Below are 19,843 nucleotides of genomic sequence, written 5' to 3'. Positions count from 1 at the left end.
ATTCATACCATGTCAAGGAAGTATAAAACATCTTGTAAGTGGTTACTTTGGGACTTCTACCACTAAGACATAGTTCTTTCGATAAAATATGACAATATCACAATATCACTGTTATGTATTTTAATTATCATAGTTAGAGCATTCCCATCCTATTCTCCATCCATATCTCTATAATTACACTAAAAAACACTACATTTCTCTCTTTTGTTCAATTAAATAATATTTTTTTATACCTTTATCATTATAGTTTTCTCTCTCATCTACTCACAACCAATCCAACAAATATTAAAAAATAAATAAGGGAAATAATGTTTCCTCAAATGTTTCCCTAAATTTACAAAAAATCACTACATTTCTCTCTCTATCATATAATTTACACTCACAATCACTCACAACCTCACCCTATAATTTGCAAACTTTCCTCACATAAATATGAGGAATGGGATGAGAATGCTCTTAGATAATGTATTTACAATACATGCAAGTGTAAATATATGTAGTTTCATATCCCAAACAACGTCTTATCTTCATGTATTTTTAACTCTTTAACCAATATATTTGATAATTCTACTAATATATTTTACGTATGTACTGCCTAACATGTTATTATTAAATTTTCTAACATTATTTACACAAAATTTATTCACTTTATAATTGACAAAACTTCTTTCGATAAAATATGACAATATCATTGTTATGTATTTTAATTATCATACTTAGATAATGTATTTACAATACATGCAAGTGTAAATATATGTAGTTTCATATCCCAAACACCGTCTTATCTTCATGTATTTTTAACCCTTTAACCAATATATTTGATAATTCTACTAATATTTTATGTATGTATTGCCTAATATGTTATTATTAAATTTTCTAACGTTTTTTACACAAAATTTATTCACTTTATAATTGACAAAACAATTATGCAATACAAGATTACATGGAGTACGTGCGAGCTTTACCACAAGGCAACACACAAGTAGACTTGTGATGCCGAGCGGGCACACCACCATCCATCCTGTTGTGGTGTTGCCCATTTCATGTCCCACATTACATACTGCGCAATAACACAAATACACCCACATGATGTACAACCAATCTGACACGACTCTAGATACCTAACCCATTGACAAGATCCGACCCACGAGGACCCGACATGTACCCGGCCAGATTAGTGGAGTGAAGAAGGGTTCAACCCCACTACTTGTTTTTATGCAATGCAATGCATGCATGAAACTAGAGGGGTTGTGAGCAGTTTAGTTTTGCATTTACAATCCATGTTCAAGTAATATAATTCTTTATTCTTAGATATAGCACCTTTCCATTTCAATTCCTTAAATTATAACCGTTTTGCATAATGAAAAAATGTAGAAATTATATTGTCCCCGCTTTATTCTCTCTTCATCTTATATATGCTTGAAGATTGGTTATCTTGAACTAAAGTGTGTCACAATCCATGTCAATGTACAACCCAAAAGGTTGACAGACGAGAGGTATACGAAAGATGTGCACGATCGAAACATGAAAGAGAGAAGGATGAAGTGGATGAGATGAATTGACTCACCCATTCTAACAGGAAACGGGTAAAAATAGTGAGTTGTATAAGTTTATCATGACCACCCATATTTTTTCACATAAAAGTAGACATACAAAAGTAGGTGTACAAATCAAGGTAGCAACAACTTTTCATTGGTAAACCTACTACATGTGATGATGAGAAAGAGTACAAACATATATTTCTTTCACCAAAACCCGGGTGTTTTTGACATGTGGGGTCCCACAAAATACAAACTCCTGTCGAATATTTTCACACCTATACATGTTCTACGTGTATGTATAAATGTTCCCTAGTGGGAGCTTATGTGAGAGTTTATATGGAGGATGGAATGAGTGTACGAACATGTAATGATGGAAGAGTGTGAAAATAACTCAAGAGTTGTGATATATAACGGTAAGGGGTGAGGATGGGGGTGGGGGTGGGGGTGGGGGTGGTATAAGAAGATGAAATAAGAGTCAAGTAGATGGCAGTGAAGCACGTTGTGGTGAAAGAGTGTGATTATAAGCAGTACTTTAAGTTGGATTCATTCGACAGGAGTTTGTATTTTGTGGGACCCCACATGTCAAAAACACCCGGGTTTTGGTGAAAGAAATATATGTTTGTACTCTTTCTCATCATCACATGTAGTAGGTTTACCAATGAAAAGTTGTTGCTACCTTTCACCCCTTACCGTTATATATCACAACTCTTGAGTTATTTTCACACTCTTCCATCATTATATGTTCGTACACTCATTCCATCCTCCATATAAACTCTCACATAAGCTCCCACTAGGGAACATTTATACATACACGTAGAACATGTATAGGTGTGGTGGCTCTAATAACACCATGATGTTCTCAATGCCTTATGATGGCGAATCACCTATTTCGTCCGCTGTTGATTGTACGCTTTCTTTGGGTACACCGGCTACTCGTTTGACCGGAGATCATTATGATAGGGTGAATGATAGAAGGCCTTCTGCTAATTGGTCGGCTAACTTTTGTTGGGATATTTTGCACTCATCATCTTCCCAGAAGACTAACCGTGGAGGGGCTAACGCCATAGCGGAACCGTTACCGGCTAGGCGGTGTGCTAACTGTGACACCACTTCTACCCCTCTTTGGAGAAACGGCCCCCGTGGACCTAAGGTAAAGGTTTTCCTGATATTATTTACTAAGGTGGTTTGTAAGTAACATGTTTTACTTTATACATAATAAGAGGTTTTGTTAATATATCATTCTCTAAACTATCATCACGCACAAGTCTAGAACATCAAATCAAGTGATTTCCTTTCGTTTTGTTTAAATATGGGGAAAATATGAAATTTAAAGTATATGACATCTTTAAAGGGGACAAGTTCAACAAGAAAAAACATTTCAAAGAAGAAAAGATGAGTACATTTACCAAAACCCTAACATATTTAAGGGAATTAAAATTTAAAATTTTTAGCTTAGAAAATATCAAAACAATGTATTTTTTTCTTTTAATATGAAAAGAAAAAAAAGAAAAATATATTAGGCTTACCTAAGAGTTTTTTTTTATTTGAAGTCACGGGTTCGGATCGCACTCATGTGCTATATTTTTATTTAAGCCTAAACGAAGCACCACTAGATAGATTAAGTCTCAAAACATTTGAGAGTTTTCAGGGGTTTAGCGTTCGTTATTCAATTTAAGTTTAACGAAAATGCATTAAGTAAAAATAAAGGAAATATGATATGTTCGATGAAAATATATACTGATTTGTTTTATGACATTGAATTTGCAGTCGCTATGTAACGCTTGTGGAATCAGGTTCAAGAAGGAAGAGAGAAGAGCGAACGCGGCGGCAACGGCTGGTGGCAACGATACAACGGAGACACAGCATTACCAAGCAATGATGAACAACAACCCATGGGTTCACCACCATACACAAGCAGCTGCACATAAACTACCATCGTGTTACTTGCCGGCGGCAGCTAAAGTGAACGAGTTTAGGTTTATAGATGACGTGGACGACAGAGATTCACCGTATCTGTCGTGGCGTCTCAACGTGACAGATGGTCCAGGGCTTGTCCACGGGTTTACGAGGTGAAAGTGTCGGAGGTTGTTACAAGAGACCAACGGGAAGTGAAGTATAAAAAAAAAATTAATTAATTATAATATTTCCAGAGCAAAAAAGTTATATTCCAGAGCATCACTTTTGTAATCAGTTGTACTTGGTGCATTGATGTTTGTCGATTTCTGCTTTGGGAAAGACTCGCTTTTAATTGTTTTCTTAGTTTTTAATAATTAACAGTATCTTTTTTTGTCCTCTGGGTTCTGTCGGTCAAACATATACTTTTCAGATAAGTTGGTTGTACCTCAATTGTAGAGCACTCACTTTATAAATGAGAGGTAGGAGGATTAAACCTTATTACCATCAACTTATATGGGAGATATGAGGGATGATCCTGGCTTGCCAGAGTTCGAGTCCTGATCTCACCCGGTTTTACCGGCTCCTCGCTGTCGTGCCGTTTGGCGAACGTGGGGGTCGGGTTTTATCCGGTGAATCCCTCAACAGGTGGACCGCTAGGGGCTCCATCCGTCCAGACTAGTGGCCGGCTCAGGCTACCTTTAGCCAATGGAAACCACGTACAAGGTACCCGGCGTTACGTAGTTGGCCGTTCAAAAAAACATATACTTTTCGGTCTCAAGGTGCTTTGTCCAATGATTACATAAACTCAAAAACTAGTATATATTTATGCTTTCTTTAAAAGTAATTCATAATTTATATATATATTAGCAAGTGTTCAGGAGTAACTTTTCGTCCTAGTAGTAAAAATTCAAACTAAACGTTGATTAATTGTTAATTAATTTAAACTAATTGTCAATTAATCATAATTAATTTTGTTTATTCCTGATAAATCACTAGTCCTTACCCAATCACCTAACTAACAACTAATGATTGCCATAGCATAACACAGAGTTTTTTCCCAAACTAATGTTGGTGGAAAAACTATTTACCACTTTAGTGTTAATTAAAAAGTATTTACCAAACTAGTGTTTTCTATTTATTTTGTATTAACCTTTTACTTTTACATTTAACATATTAGAGACTATGTAACTTTTTTTAAAGTTCATAAATTCTATTTTATTATCATATTTCTTTAATATTTTTTCCGATCAATCCAAAATCATTTTTTGAAACTGACTCTTTTTTTTTAACTATTTAGTTATGAATCTTTTCTTTTTTTTTTCTTCTTTTAGTTGGTTTCTCCTTTTTTTTCTTTTTTTATTTAAATCGTCATTTATGAATTTGGTTTCAAATTTTTTTGTGTTTCTTTAATCATTTAACTCTTTTGGATAAATATGATCATTTATTCAAAATCGTCATTTTACAAGTTTTGTTTTTTGAGTTTAGTTATGGTATCTTAATGAACCTAGTGGATGTTAACTGAATTCACGTCGAATACTCGCTATAGTGCTCGGGTTCTGCCAACATCCGGGTTTTACCGATTTTTCATAAAATGAACATATTTAAAACATAAAAAATGGGTAAAACTCGGCGTTGTTAAAATCCAAGCGTTGACATTACTTCGATTGGTATCTGGTAGATTTGTTACGGTATCGGAACTAAACCAAAAAATTAAATTCTCAAAATGAGCATATTTAAAACCAAAAACAACAAAAAATCGGTAAAACCCGAGCGTTGGTAAAACCCAAGCGGTGTGGCAACTATTTGACGTAAATTCGGTTGGTATCTATTAGGATCATTACGATGAACAAAACCCAAAAAATAAGTTCGTAAAATGAACATATTCAAAAAAAATAAATCGGTAAAACCCAAAGTTGGTAAAACCCAATCATTGTGGCGACTGTTTGACGTGAACTCAAGTCTGTATTAGTTATACTCGTTACGGTACCAAAACTATACTAAAAAAACACATTCGTAAAATAAAATATATATTATAAAAATTAAATTTCAATGAAAAAAATAATTAGAAAAATTAAAACAAAACAAAATTTTCATATCGACTTAGTAAAATATGGATGATGGAAAAAAATAACATAAAACATACAATATTGAATTAATAGCATAAAAATATATAGAACATATGATATGAAAATTGATTATTGACAAACTAAATAGGAAAAATTAAAAAGACTAATATTTAAAATAAAGTAAAAGATTAATACAAAATAAATAAAAAACACTAGTTTAGTAAATACTTTTTAATCAACAACAAAGTAGTAAATAGTTTTTTCATCAACACTAGTTTGGGAAAAAAACTCCCCTTGTTCTTTCTTGAAGTTTTAAGACTATCAGATGTGGAGGGAGATTTGCCGCTGAAGGAGTCTACGTGGCTGGCGGTGTCGGCGGTGAACACCACCCCGCTCGCATCGGTGCCGCTAGCGGTGAAATTTTGGTGGAGAAATTGCCGATGAATATGCCGATGTGTGTTTGATATTTCAAAACAAAAAGAAGTTATCTTCCTCTCTTTTAAATAGGTGTTGATTTTTTGAATCACATGTTGTAGGTGATCCAAATTGAGGATGGTAGTGAGAAGAAATTTTACAGATGTCTTGGAGCCGTGGAGTCGAGAAGGAGAAGAAGTGGACGTTTTTCAACTTAATTTAATATTTTTATTATAATTTAAGAAAAAAACTTCATATTTATTTAAGTAGGTTTAATAGGTTTTAGTTAATAATTTGTTTTTGTTAATTTTCTTATAAAAACTAAATACATAGGCTTGTACAAAAAAATTTATGAACATCCCGGTATACATTTTAACGAAAACGAATTTTTTTTGAAAAAAAAAAGTTTTTTGTCTCGTAAATGACTTTGACACGTGCTTGAACCGTCAAGCTTAGCTAAATATTTACTTTGTTGAATACTCGACAACGATGAGTACTCGAAAATTAATTTTTTTATTTTATGTTTGTACACAAAATTTAATATTTTTATTTAAGTTATATAAAATTACCTTTACTTATATTAATATTATTATTATATTTAGAAAGAGAGGGAAGTGGTGAAATGGTAACCATTTCCATTATACTGTTGAAAATAGTGGAGTAGAGTGATATATTATGTGGCGCTGATGTGACGCAATAAAATAAGAGGTAAAATAGTATGTACACCTTATAGTCTAATAATGGGAAAATTTCCAAAATCCTCATTTTTTGAGAGAGATTCTAAATATGTCCCTACAAAACTCAAGTTCTTTTTTTGTCCATTTATTAACTCGTCTTTGGCTCTACGTTAGGAAATTGAGACGATATGTTTCTTAACTCGCAGCTTCCCCTCCATATTAACTCATAACCCGTCACCTCCCTGCCATGTTAGCTCAAAACTCATCGTACCCGCTCCATGTTAGCTCAAAACTCGTCGCCTCCACCATATGTTAGCTAAAAAAATCTACCTTATCTTTACTAAAAACATGAATCCAAAACTTAATTAAAAAATATTTGAATATTTTAAATTTCATTGGTTTTTAAGTTCTTGTATATTGAATTTTGGATAATAATATGATTTAGAAAAGTCATGCATACCATCAAAATAAAATTTTGTGTATGGATATTACTTCCTTCTTTTAGCGTAATTATTGTTATAGCTAGAGTAATTATCTCATAAGTAGAGTAATTAACTTCAGATAACTACAAAGGTGTCATCGTTGTTTTTCACAAATTCCTTCAGTTCTCATGTTTAGCACGTTAATATTGTTATTACATTAACTCTTCCCGTATCATGTAAGTGATCGTTGTTTGTATGTTTGTGTTTGAGGATTTTACATCATTGATTTTTGTGTTTTGTGACTTAGATTTCCAAGAGGTTATAGGCAACGGTAAGCTATGTGGTGGGGCTGAGTGGTGGGGGTGGGGTGAATGGAGATGGCTACATAGGATAAGAAAATCCAAAAAGTTTACAAGAGATGGAAATGGTGGATGATGGAGAAGACATGGGTGATGACCGTGGTGGTCAAATGGTGGCCTACCAACTAGGGGCAATGGTGACACTGGTGGCCGGTGGGTTACCAAAAGCAGATGGTGCTTTGGACATTTTAGGAGGGTGGGGAAATTATATGGTTGGTGGCTATTTTATAAGTTCACTCTAAGGGTGTCAATTCCTGATACGACTCGAAACTCGACATGACTCGTTTTCTAAAACAAATGAACCCGAACCCGATACATTTAAAGTACGGGTCAACCCGAACCCGACCCGTTAAAAAGTTGGTTGACCTATTAACCTGTTTAAGAATTCTAGAGAATTTAATATTTTGATTTTAGAGATAAGAAGTTATAAATTTAAAGTTAAATATTTAGATTTTTAATTTTTCATATATTAATTAACTTATAAAAGTAAGACTAATTTCTTTTTAAACTACTTTTATGTAAACATTTTTATTTTATTAGTTCTAACTGTGCATTCTTTGATTGTTTTCATTCGTTTGTTATTATTTTGAGCCAAATATATGAACCTAATTTTGCTAAATAGGAATGAGAGATATATACACAAAAACAATTAGATCTATTACACATTATTCATGAAATTTATATAAATAAGAGTAATTAATCGTTTAATTTATCACCAAGTCAACAAGCATTACTCATATTCGTATATAAACGTAAAATGGGTTGACCCGACACACAACCCCAACACAAGACAAATTTAAATGGGTCGACACGACACAACATGAATAAATATATGGGTTGGGTTAGGGTTGAAAAATCTCAACACGCTAACCCACCAACCCGAAACCTATTAACCCGTCAACCCGGTACGATCTACACCTCTAGTTTAGTCCTTTTTTAAGAAACTATATATGCTTCCTTTATAAAAATTCGTTATTAACGTAACTCTGGTAAACGTGGATGCCCGTTGCGACGAGTTGTTGATAATATTTTAAACTTTAAAAAAAAACAAGGTTATATGACATAACCCTCAAAATAATTAGAGTCGTATTTCACATCTATCGAAAATCATACCGATATCAGTTTTGATTATACAGATACCGGTACTTATATTGTTTGGTCAGTATCAACTTTGTTGCTCACGGGGCGTCGCTATCGCTTACTAATAAAGAGAATATATTATTTACTTAGTATTGCTCTGTTTTCAACCAAATTTATTTGGGAATGTCAAAATACACACAACCATGTATTTTGTCTCTATTAAATTTAAAGGTAACGAATAAAAGTTATTACATAAAAATCAAATTACTGAAATCTTAAATAGTATGGATGAGAATGTTATATATATATATATATATATATATATATATAGTATAGTCGGTGAAATTGAAATTAAAAATAATAAAACAAAAATTTGAAATTAACTAAATAATTACAAATAAACTTTAAAAAGTTAAATAGGTTAAACCCGTATATAATATACGAATTTATAAATCTACCTATTATAATAAATAAATACCTGTGGACACTTGTCATATTTTGAATAATTCTTACAAGTTTTTTCCTTAAAAACTAAGATCTCAATTGATCCTAATATATGCAATAGATCAATAATTATTAGTTATTTTCTTTTACATTCTATTTATATTAAATCTATACATTTTTATAAAATAAATATTAACATATTATTTTATTATATATTTCAAATACTTGGTGAAATTCAAAAATCACCAACAAACCATGTTTCTCAAAGATTGAAAAGAGTATAATTACAAATGCTATCATTAAAATAGTGTACTATGTAACTTGTAGAATATTGTAAATAAAAACAAACTCGAATATTCCTTCCTACAAAGTAATTTTTTTAATCATTAAATTATAAATATATATACTTAAAAGTCGATCCATTTTTAAAATAAATCCATTTATCTATTATTATTATTATTGTAAATTTTCATATAAATTTATAAATTATAAATATATGCTTCAAATTTATCCATTTATCTTTTCGGTTAATTTAGTAAACTATATATATGTGTGTGTGTGTGTGTGTGTGTGTTATAAAATGTAAGGATATTGTATACGAAACACTTTCAGGCGTAACAAAGTTTATCATATTTAATTTTTTAGTTTTTTTTATCAAGGATTATTTCGGGTTTTTTATGTAGAACTTAAATTTGATTTTTATGGGTCAAAAGTTGGTAGTTTGGTACAAGTTAACTACATTTAGATCAAAATTTGTTACAGGTCAAAAGTGAGAAATTTGAAAGTGAGAAATTTGAGTATTTTTAAAAGTTTGAGAACGCAAATAGATTTATTGTCAAATTTGTTATGGGTTTAAAGTGTTGACTTGAAAATGTCAAACAGATGAAAATTAGAATTTTAAACATGATTCGGATTTCAAATTTATTTTCAATGGCGTTTTTTGAAATAATCAAAAGGTTCGGGATTTAGCAAATTGACTATTTTTCCCTAAAGTATTAAAATATAAGAAAAGATTGCAAACACTTTTAACATGTCACCCTCATGCCTATCAATGCTTCTAACTTTCATCAAATTTGAAATATTTATGTCAGCATTAATTTTTCCTTCAATGGTGATCTGAACGTTGTATGGAAAACATGTCATGCAAAATTATGTTCAAATGAAACAAAATATTAACAAAATTGAAAGTGTTAGCATGTTATTTTTATGTTGTCATACGACAAAGTCGAGAAGCCCCTAGAACGTATCAAAATCTTTTTCATGGTGTATCTAAAAGAACATAGTTCTTGAAGAACATCCGTCGTTACAATTTAATGTCTCATTCCCTTCGATGAGTGGTAAATTGATAAATATATCAATAAAGGTAGCGCTCTTTCTATATTTAAGCTGAGTGGTTAGAACTACTATCACATGAGAAGTGTTATTTCCGATATTGGTTCATAACCAAAATTCTTTCAATTATACATATATGACGCTAATAATGAAAATTTCAATATAAAGAAGCATCTCGGGTACATTTTTGCAAGTGCATTTTTTATTAAGTTCATTTAAAAAAACCATTTTGTGATATAAATAAAATCAATTTATGTGCACATAGTATAGATACAAGCACATATGTGATACATTTTTTCATATACGTTATGTAATTATTGTTTTTCTTTTAATTTTATAATTTTGAATTATCCCGTGTGTGACACGGGCTATAAAACTAGTTGTATGTATATATAATGTTCTCTTAATCCTAAAAGTATTGCATATTTGGGCCCGTGTAGTGAGCAACTTCAAATTTCAGCCCATAAACACACTACTAGACTACTGGTGGTTTAGTGTGGTGGCTCGTAGTTTGTTACCCATCTACCTTTAAGATTAGTATAAGAATGCAAAACATAAGATATGCACCTAGGGGATGTGCACACACAAGAATGCCCAAAGGAACACCCATGGTGATGCTTAATGATAAAGACCGATTCGATATGGTCAATTTTCCGATAGACCCGTAGAGTGGGTTAGGCTCCAAGAACAAAAGGGAAGAAGAGAAACCGAACTTGAGACAATTTTTAGATCATTTTTCTTAAACAAGGTTATAATATATAGGAAAACAAAGACATAAAAATAGGAAAAGATCCCGGGTCTCATTTAAAGAGGGGAGGGAAAGAAATGAGAAGAAAATGTGAAGGTATCATGTTCCAGAAATTTTTTAAGGAGGGGAAGGGAGAGAAAAGACTAGAAAATTTAAGTCCATGCTCATCCTTCCAAATTGGAAAGATTAGGCGAGAAAATGCGTGTGTATAACATTAACTACCTATTAACTCTTAAATTTCTTTCCTTTTCTTTCATTTTTATTAAACTCAGGAATGAAATAAAGTGACACATTTTCCTTCCCCTCTCTTTCAGTTCTCCTCCCTTTCTTTTCTCTTCTTAAATGAAACTCGGAAACACAGTGTAAGGAAACTTAATTAAACTATAATAAGGAAACTAAATAATAGATAAACTTAATAAATATATATTATACTCAATTAATATTTTGTTATGATCGTATCACGTAACGAACCAAACAAACACGAACAAGACTTGTTCAGTTCCTTCGTTCAACTTTAACTGGACAAATGAAGGACACAAATATTTAAAGAAGTGTAATTTAGTTGGTGTTCGTTTGTTAAGAAGTTAAATTCTCCATGTTTTTTTTTATGTTAGTTCGTTTATATTCTAAACAACATGAATGTATTCTTGTTTGTTCGTTCAATTCGTTAAGAGATTACCCAAGACTTGGTTTCTAAAATTAGTAATGGTATTAAATAATAAATAAATTCAGATAAAGATGCACACAAACATAAATGAACATTTATGAACAAACTTGACATGTGTTCGTGTCGGTTCGTTCAACTAACCAATGCACATTTCTTTTTGTTTATGCAAGCTTGCTTATTAAATAAACTAACATAAAATAGCTTATGAATGGCTCGTTGAACGTTTAGTTCATTACAAACCTAAAGATTCTTGGAGAACATAAAATGGAATCAAAATAATGGACCAACATCTATTGAATTATCCTAATGATTTGATTAAGTGTTTGCTTTGCATTATGTAGATACATAGATATAGAAATGATGATGACAGATTGAAGACATTATCATGTTTATTAATTATAAACCATTCCTCAGTTCTCATAGATACAAAAACTCATCACTTTCCCCAACTTTCTTAATGCATTGTTTTTGCGGGTCTCATTATCAAACGTGTTAAACGATAGGGATTGCTGCTGACATGAATGGTTCGTCTTCTACGCCATATTGTTCTTGAAATAAATATGCATTTTTCCTGTAAAAATCATGTTAACAGACCCTAATAATGTCATCTGAATGACCATTGTATTTCTTCCAAAGTTTTTCCTTTAGTTTCGGGAACCCATCGCTTCACAAAGTATAGAGTGAAAGTAGAGACAGCAGCATATATGATAAAGGTTCCTGTATATAAGCAACAATTAAGTAAACTAATTCATTACAAAACTCAACACACACAAAGGGTACCTCCACTGCTCCAAGTCAAGAGTAATGGTGCTGTCATTGTCACAATTGATGCTGCCAACCAGTTAAAAAGTGTTGCAACACTGCCAGCAAGGCTCTTAATATTTACAGGAAGTATCTGAGATGATAAGATAGTCAAAACATTTAGTTATATAGTTCATTCAGCGCGAGAAAAAGATACAGTTCATAAAAACATGAATTTTGATGACAAAGTTTAACATACCTCAGACATTATAACCCAAGGAATAGGTCCAAGTCCTAGAGAGAAGCCGGTCACCATAACCTGGATTGGTTACAATTAAAGCGACTAAATGACGACTCAGCATACACGCACACGCGCGTGCTTATAACAAGAGTGAAAGTAAAGGAACAAGATCACAAATTCAAGCAAAGAATACCACTAATCCAATCATTGCCAACGTTCCCAAGAAGCCGTAAATGGACGAATCTTTAGAAACCAGATGCTGAAATTACAAATAATGTAGATATTTAATAACCATGAAACATGAAAAACAGTTATAAACATAAAACATTACTAGCCTTCGAAAAGAAACCCATTGAAACAAGAAGGCTGCTTGCAACCATTGAAAACGAAGAAACCTACAACAAAAAAAGCAATAATTTAATTCTAACATTCTACTTAAATGGGTCATAAAATGTCTCAACTAAAATTCCAACAAGTAATTACAATTAGAAGCGCTCTACGGCCACTTTTATCCACCAAGAATGTTGTAATTGCAGTAGCAACAACCTACATCAAAGCCAGATTCCAACCATTGACCAATAAGTGTTTTGGATTGTCTTTTCACATAAATTATTTGTTAAATACCTGAATTGCACCAAGGCCAAATGTTGCAGCTTTGCTGGATGAAATTCCTATTTCAGATAGTGAAATATTTTAAATAAAATGGTATATTCAATAATATATAAATTAAAACATGTCATAAACTGACCAGCTGAATAGAAGATGTTACTAGAGTAGAAAAGAACACCATTTATCCCACTGAGTTGCTGAAGAAGAAGTAAACCTATTCCTACCTGCATAACACGACTTTAAAGAATAAATATTTAAATTCAAACGGTTTTCAAATTTAATGAACTTTGCAGCAGTTGGTAACTATACCATTAAAGGGTACCAAAATCTTCTTCTTCTAAGCTCAGAAACCCGAATTGTAACTCGTTTTCCTGATGTTGCCACAGATCTCTGTGAAATTCATATATAGAAATCAAGGAATTTGTATATATCAGAATTGATCGATATTATTTAAATCTTATACCTTGATTTCATTAAACTCGGTAGAAATATCTGTATCAAATCCTCTCAAAACTTGTAAAGAGGTTTCACAATCTTCCATAAATCCCATCTTGGCCTATCCAAAATTGAAAGTTAAAAAAAAGATCAATATTGCTTATGGTATCTGAAATATAATTAATGAAGATGACTCTTACCAACCAGCGAGGAGACTCGGGGATGAAAAATAGACCCGGTATCAGAAAGATGCATGGCAAGGTTCCTGTTATAAGGCAAGAAGATGCATTAGTTTTGAAAGTGGTGAAATTGGTTACTTGTTCATATTAAGGAATCTAATTACTTGTGACTGGACACATCATGCTTCCCCAAATAAATGTTTTGGAAGCATTACTACTTTGTAAACTCATCATTTATAATGTGATAAGAAGCTGATCTAAGAACTAGTTGACTTCTACTTGGATTTGACAGTGAAAACAAGACGGAAAAGGCCCAAACATAAACCGGGCATAAGTTGGGCTACAAGTGAAGTTGCGGGGCCTAAGTGTCCAGCTTGAATACCATAATTTAGGGGCTTAGGGCTTTGGTTTTAGCATCAGGGTTTTCCCCCAATATTTGCAGTTTTTCCGATATGTTGTTAATTGTTGATTGTCTAAATTTACGTGTTAATTTTTTCCTTTAATTTCTTTGATTGTTGTTAAGTGTAAATTTTGCAGATTTTATAATGCCTGCCAATTTAAAATTTCCTATGTAATGTTTCTCTCATTGAATATCATATCATTTTCTTTCAAGGATTATCTATTTATATTTTCGTGATTTCTACTCTGCGTAATAATGCTACATGCTCTGAGTAAGATTAACGCGTAATTATAATGAACCCGTAAAATGTTAAACCTCACCAAAAACTGCCAGCACTCTCCATGGAAGAAAAAGCCCCAAAAGATAAGCCAACATTATGCCAATGGTGACAGAGAGCTGTAAAAGGGCGAATACCATGGTAAGTTATGGTACACTAGTTCACAGGAAAACAAAAGAAGATGATGGATCATGATATGGTTTCTAAAATAATGACCAACCTGGTTCACAGACCCAAGGCTCCCTCTCAAGTTTTGAGGTGAGATCTCAGCGATATATACAGGAACCTAAGATCATATGCAGGCAAAAGTAATAGTGGTTAATTTAATTGTCCATTGATCAACAAATGATATTAAAATGAGCAGATGCCTAGTTAAATTTCACCGTGTATGATATAACACCAACACCGAAGCCTTCCAATAGCCTTCCCATACATAAGAATGAGTAATCCTATGAAAAACAAAACAAAAATACCAATTAAGATAGTAAGCGGAAGGAAGTGAGTGAATTACACACCAACTGATGAATGTAGAACAATAAGATATTGCTTATGATGCTGGGAATGAGCATAACAACGGTTACTTACTCTTGCAAATGAAATGGCAAGCCATCCAAGTATGTTAGGAATAGCAGCAATCATCAATGACTGCACTCTCAACACAAACAAATTCACAACATTCAGTGCTCATTCATTTACTTTTTTTCTTACAAGACAATGTAATATCCTATCCCTCGCAGTTAATAAGATCATGCAAATAACCATTTTGACCGAGAAAATCAACAAAATAGCCTTGACTTTTAAAAATTACCAATCAACTAGGTGTATCTTCTGGTGCAACGGATTTCAATTTGGCGCAACATATTTCAATTCAATAAGATAGATTGGATAATTTGGTGCAACATATCCTTGGTTAAAATGGATGTTTTCATTTTTCCAATCAGTATGATTTTATTACTGATTACCCAAGTAGAATATGCGATTTACATAAGGTGTCACAAAAATAACATTGTATGTAGAGGCAATTCAGTAATACCAAACTCGTACACTTATCTTACCCCTTTTCGTCCAATATTTTCCGCAATCTGACCACTTGCAATCGCACCCACCATAGCTCCCACATTTGCTAATGAACCAAACACCGAAAACTGTCATAAACAAACATTACATTAAAAAAACCAACCCAACTTTCACCAGTAGTAAATAATACAACAATAAGGCTAGCGTATTCGTTTAAAAATCAAACCTCCGAAATTTTAAGCTTAAGATCCGTTATAATATCAGCCTGCGTAGGGTTTGAATACCCACACTGTAACAAGAACAAACACAACTAAATTAATTCCAGCACATATTCATTTTGGCATTCTAACAGGGCGGTTTGGGATGGGAAGACAGGGAGGTCGACCGCTCAAGGCCCGATCATCCCAGAGGCCCAAACATTTTTAAAAAAAATTATATATAGATTTATTTTATAAAAAAACTGTATTAGGCTCAATCAAAAGTTTTGTTTAAACAATACTCAATAAGTCAGACCTAACATCCAAAGCATCTAAATTACACGATTACTTTTTATATATGAGTTATCGAATTTATATTTTACTTCGGACCAAAATTTTTTAGCAATTCTCCTTGACGTCCCTACATTCTAGATATATATATATTATTATACATGAAATGAAAGATAACATACAGTGAACCCAAACTGAATGGGGCCTAAGGCGACGATGCAAACACATAGATAAATAGAGACGGATTCACGTAGCATTTGCGCGGAGGAGGCTAACATGCTGGACTGTCGGGAGCTCATACCGGCCATCCGGTACCAACTTCCCGTGTGGAGGAGTGGCTTCTTGAGGCTGCCACCTCCGCCACCACCTCCGCTAGTTTCTTCGATCTCGGGGTCTCGTGTCGCCATTGGAAAGTTGATTCGGAAGGTTTGACAAGAATGGGACGTAATGAGGAACTAGGAGTGTAGGAATGAGGTCTTTCTGTTCGACAGCATGCGGAAGAGACGGGCATGCAAGCTGATAATAGACTGGAAGACGGAGTCTCTTGAGAGGGGCACGAAATGCGCAAGAGAATGCTGGACTGCCAAGAGCTTTTCGCGGGAGTTTTCGATCTTGGGTAAATTACACGTTAGTCCATGGTCTATTGCTTCTTCTAAATAATTCTCTTAACTTTATTTAAATTGCATTTTAGCACTACTAATGAGTAATTGCCATCAAAATTTGCTATCGAACAAAAATAAAGGTAGCAATTTTAACGATTGATTTAGCTAATTTACTCTCGAAACCGATTAACCGAAACGGTTAACGATTTTTTTATTATTTTATAAAAAACCGGTTCAGTTATTCCTGAAACTGGTTATACCATGTAGGGGTTTCTTGTCTCAAAACCGCTTAGTACCCGACCCGATTAACCAGTCTAATCTGTTATTTCCCGCTAAATAATTAACCGGTTAGAAAATTAATCGGTTATCGGTTAACCGGAATATACACCTCTAGTTGCCTAGAGCCCAAGCCAAGTTGTCCCCATTTAAGTTATCCTTCACACATTGTATTTCTGCTAAAACGGGGTGTGACATCATACGAATTATACGACATGAGCAATGGCGGATCTACATAACAAATGGGTGGTTCCCCGGAACCATCCGAGTTTTGAAATTATAGTGTACGATATATAGAAAATCTTAGAGGGAACCACCTAATAAATTAGGAATGAACCACTCAATTAACAATATGAGCGACGGTATAGTTGGTAAGAAGGTCACGGCTTTGACTTCGCATACCAACGGTTTTTTCAACTTTTTTTTTTAAATTCAGCCTTATATCAATTATACACTATAATTGTTCTTGATTTTGTTAATTGTTAAGTTATTTGTTAAATTCTAGTTTTAATTTGTTAGTTTTTAATTTGTTGGTTTGTAATTGTTGATAAAGGAATTGATCTACGTAAAAAAAAACAATATAGAATCCGATTACATGCTTCGGCCAGACTTACTAATGCATTACTAATGCATTGTTGAATGGTCCATTAGCTTTTCGTGGTCATTGTAAAGACTATTATATTTATATTATGTGTTCTTTAATTTCTAATCTTTTTTTTAATTATTTTATCGTATTTTTATTATGTAATGAATTTTTTCCGAACCATCGAATCGACCTGGAAATTTTTATACCCGACTCTATGAAATTGAAACATCTAAAAGTAGTGCACCACCTGAAAAAAATTCATGGATTCGTCACTGGACATGAGGCACGAGAATTAAGGAAATCTTCACTGTGTGTGGCGTGTAGAGTGCAAAAAAAAACCCATAATCATATTGGATTGCCAACAACAGCTGTATTTTTGTTTAAGCCGATACCAGGGAACAAATCTTATAAATCGAAAACTTAACTACAGAAAAAGAGACATGGGAGGTTATAACATCCAACTCCTTGATGAAGATCGCATGAGAGTTAGGCCTAACAACTGATCCAAACCACCTACGATAATTTCCCACAAGGTCCGACTTCTCGAGACCTCTCCATAGACTAGTAATGGGTGTAACTCAACCAATTGCTCACGCTATGTTTTTTTTTAGTTTGTGCCATTTTTTTTTTAGTTTGGATTTTCACTCCGCTTCGTGCTTACCATGTGGTCATCTACTAAATACCCCACCTTTATAGATAGTCACCAAACACGCTCTTAATAAATAGTAGCCAAACAGAGGTTTATAATGGTACATATTTTTCAATTATATATCTATACTATATATAATACGGTAATGAAGGGCAAATTAAGACAGTGATTTTAAGTACTTTAAAAAGTTTCAAGCACATGGTACAAATTTAAAGAAGGACAAAATAGTCTTTCTAACATAAAAACTCACATGCATTCCATATTTTTTCAAAATATTTACAATATATACCCCTTAACTTTAATTAACTTTTATAAAATAAAAGAATAGTTACAACTTTAATCCTTCATCTTTTATGTATATATTCTTTATATTTTCATTTTTAATGCAACTACCCCCGCGATTTTTAAACGATCATAACTTTTTCGTACGTTAATATTTTTTTTATAAAACTGCACCATAAAAACGAGCATTATTCTCTTTAATTTGAGTATGATATTGTCATAGTTTTTTTTTCAGTTAAAAATAACATTTTACGTATATGTGTTTGTGGTTCGGTTTTGATGGTTTTAAATTAAACCGTGAGTCAAGCTGTTAGCTACGCTTTGTCGCCGAAAATTAAAACCAGACCGTTGAAAATTTAACTCAACAAAACCAAACCATTAGCAATGGTTAGGTTCCGGTTTCGGGTGTACTCCGATACTAAATTGAGTTTAAAATAAGAATTATTAATCTACCTATACCAATAAACGGTTTCACGATTACAAAAGAAACAGTGAACATCCATAAATCTATTACGTGATTAATTATCAAGGTTTGTATTTCCCGCTACATAGCGCGGGCATCCGTCTAGTTGCCTTATACACAGCTAGCACCACTAACTTCTTGTTCAAATTTTGTTCAAATTACTCAACATCATCTTAATAGAGCATGTTTATCTAGTAGTTCAATCTTGTAGAAATATTATCTTCAACCCCAACACATGGTTCTAAGACCTTTAATATTGGAGGATTTATGCGCGCGTTTTGGGGTATAACGCCGGGGGCATCCCCCCCACCCCCCCCACCCCTGGGGTGTTTTGGGTTGTTTTTTTTTGTCCGGCATTTTACACAAAACGCAAAAAAAAAAAATAATCAAAATCTCTCTCCCAGCGGTCATATGACCGTTTAAAAAAATAAGAAAACATATTTTCTATATATAAACCAACTTCATCCCCAATCAAACTCACCAAATTTATAAATCTTTCTTTGTACTCTATATTTTCTTAGATTCTCCTTCTTCTATATATAATCATTTTTTCGGGCCCGACCGACAAGCCGAAGACGACACGGAGGAAGAGGCGGTTACGAGTGCGATTGTGCTCGCGACAACTTATATGAGTTATGTTAGCTCTCCTCCACCATTTTTTAAAAAAGAGCATATATCGAACGAGATCGTATCGAAGCTAACAACCGGTTGATGGCGGATTACTTTGGCGACTCGCCGAGATACAAGAACTCGAAGACCTTTAGGCTTCGCTTTCGGATTTCGTGCGGTCAAGGAGATACATAACGCACTAAAGGGGGATTTGGTCTAACATCTTTGGATGAATCGGCAATTGCCTGGTGAAAACGAGAATCAAAACGAGGGCAACAATGAAGACGATGATGAAGACGACGACGACGAGGGCAAAGACGATGAAGACGACGAGGGCGAAGAC

The 19,843-nt window shown here is 33.2% G+C and overlaps 2 protein-coding genes across 2 annotated transcripts; one reads left to right on the top strand and one right to left on the bottom strand.

The window, feature by feature from the left end:
• The first annotated feature begins 2,253 nt into the window (after nucleotides 1-2,253).
• On the top strand, nucleotides 2,254-3,809 carry LOC143535303 (GATA transcription factor 19-like). The gene is made up of 2 exons (XM_077029593.1): nucleotides 2,254-2,691; nucleotides 3,309-3,809. The coding sequence occupies exons 1-2, from the start codon at nucleotides 2,362-2,364 to the stop codon at nucleotides 3,612-3,614; spliced, it is 636 nt and encodes a 211-aa protein (XP_076885708.1). The 5' UTR covers nucleotides 2,254-2,361; the 3' UTR covers nucleotides 3,615-3,809.
• Nucleotides 3,810-11,730: 7,921 nt separating this feature from the next.
• On the bottom strand, nucleotides 11,731-16,678 carry LOC143535301 (sugar transporter ERD6-like 6). Its single transcript, XM_077029591.1, has 18 exons — nucleotides 16,216-16,678; nucleotides 15,772-15,834; nucleotides 15,584-15,673; nucleotides 15,114-15,173; nucleotides 14,912-14,977; nucleotides 14,749-14,814; nucleotides 14,572-14,647; nucleotides 13,873-13,937; nucleotides 13,701-13,793; nucleotides 13,547-13,627; nucleotides 13,377-13,461; nucleotides 13,253-13,299; nucleotides 13,112-13,174; nucleotides 12,964-13,023; nucleotides 12,822-12,887; nucleotides 12,647-12,706; nucleotides 12,427-12,541; nucleotides 11,731-12,363 (listed from the first exon to the last, which is right to left on the bottom strand). The coding sequence occupies exons 1-18, from the start codon at nucleotides 16,438-16,440 to the stop codon at nucleotides 12,251-12,253; spliced, it is 1,494 nt and encodes a 497-aa protein (XP_076885706.1). The 5' UTR covers nucleotides 16,441-16,678; the 3' UTR covers nucleotides 11,731-12,250.
• Nucleotides 16,679-19,843: the final 3,165 nt, after the last annotated feature.

This window comes from Bidens hawaiensis, unplaced genomic scaffold (genome assembly GCF_021521415.1).
Source record: "Bidens hawaiensis isolate Kalapana, Puna unplaced genomic scaffold, B.hawaiensis_p1.1 tig00010465_1, whole genome shotgun sequence".
Lineage (NCBI taxonomy): Eukaryota > Viridiplantae > Streptophyta > Magnoliopsida > Asterales > Asteraceae > Bidens > Bidens hawaiensis.
The sequence above is the reverse complement of the archived record's forward strand: the minus strand, read 5'-3'. Positions and strand labels throughout refer to the sequence as shown.

Coding starts and splice junctions, on each gene's coding strand:
- LOC143535301 (XM_077029591.1), bottom strand. CDS start 16,440: ATGGCGACACGAGACCCCGAGATCGAAGAAACTAGCGGAGGTGGTGGC. Junction 14,978..15,113: donor TTGCCATTTCATTTGCAAGA/GTAAGTAACCGT, acceptor TGTTTTTCATAG/GATTACTCATTCTTATGTAT. Junction 13,024..13,111: donor GCCGTAGAGCGCTTCTAATT/GTAATTACTTGT, acceptor TTTTTGTTGTAG/GTTTCTTCGTTTTCAATGGT.
- LOC143535303 (XM_077029593.1), top strand. CDS start 2,362: ATGTATAGGTGTGGTGGCTCTAATAACACCATGATGTTCTCAATGCCT. Junction 2,692..3,308: donor ACGGCCCCCGTGGACCTAAG/GTAAAGGTTTTC, acceptor TTGAATTTGCAG/TCGCTATGTAACGCTTGTGG.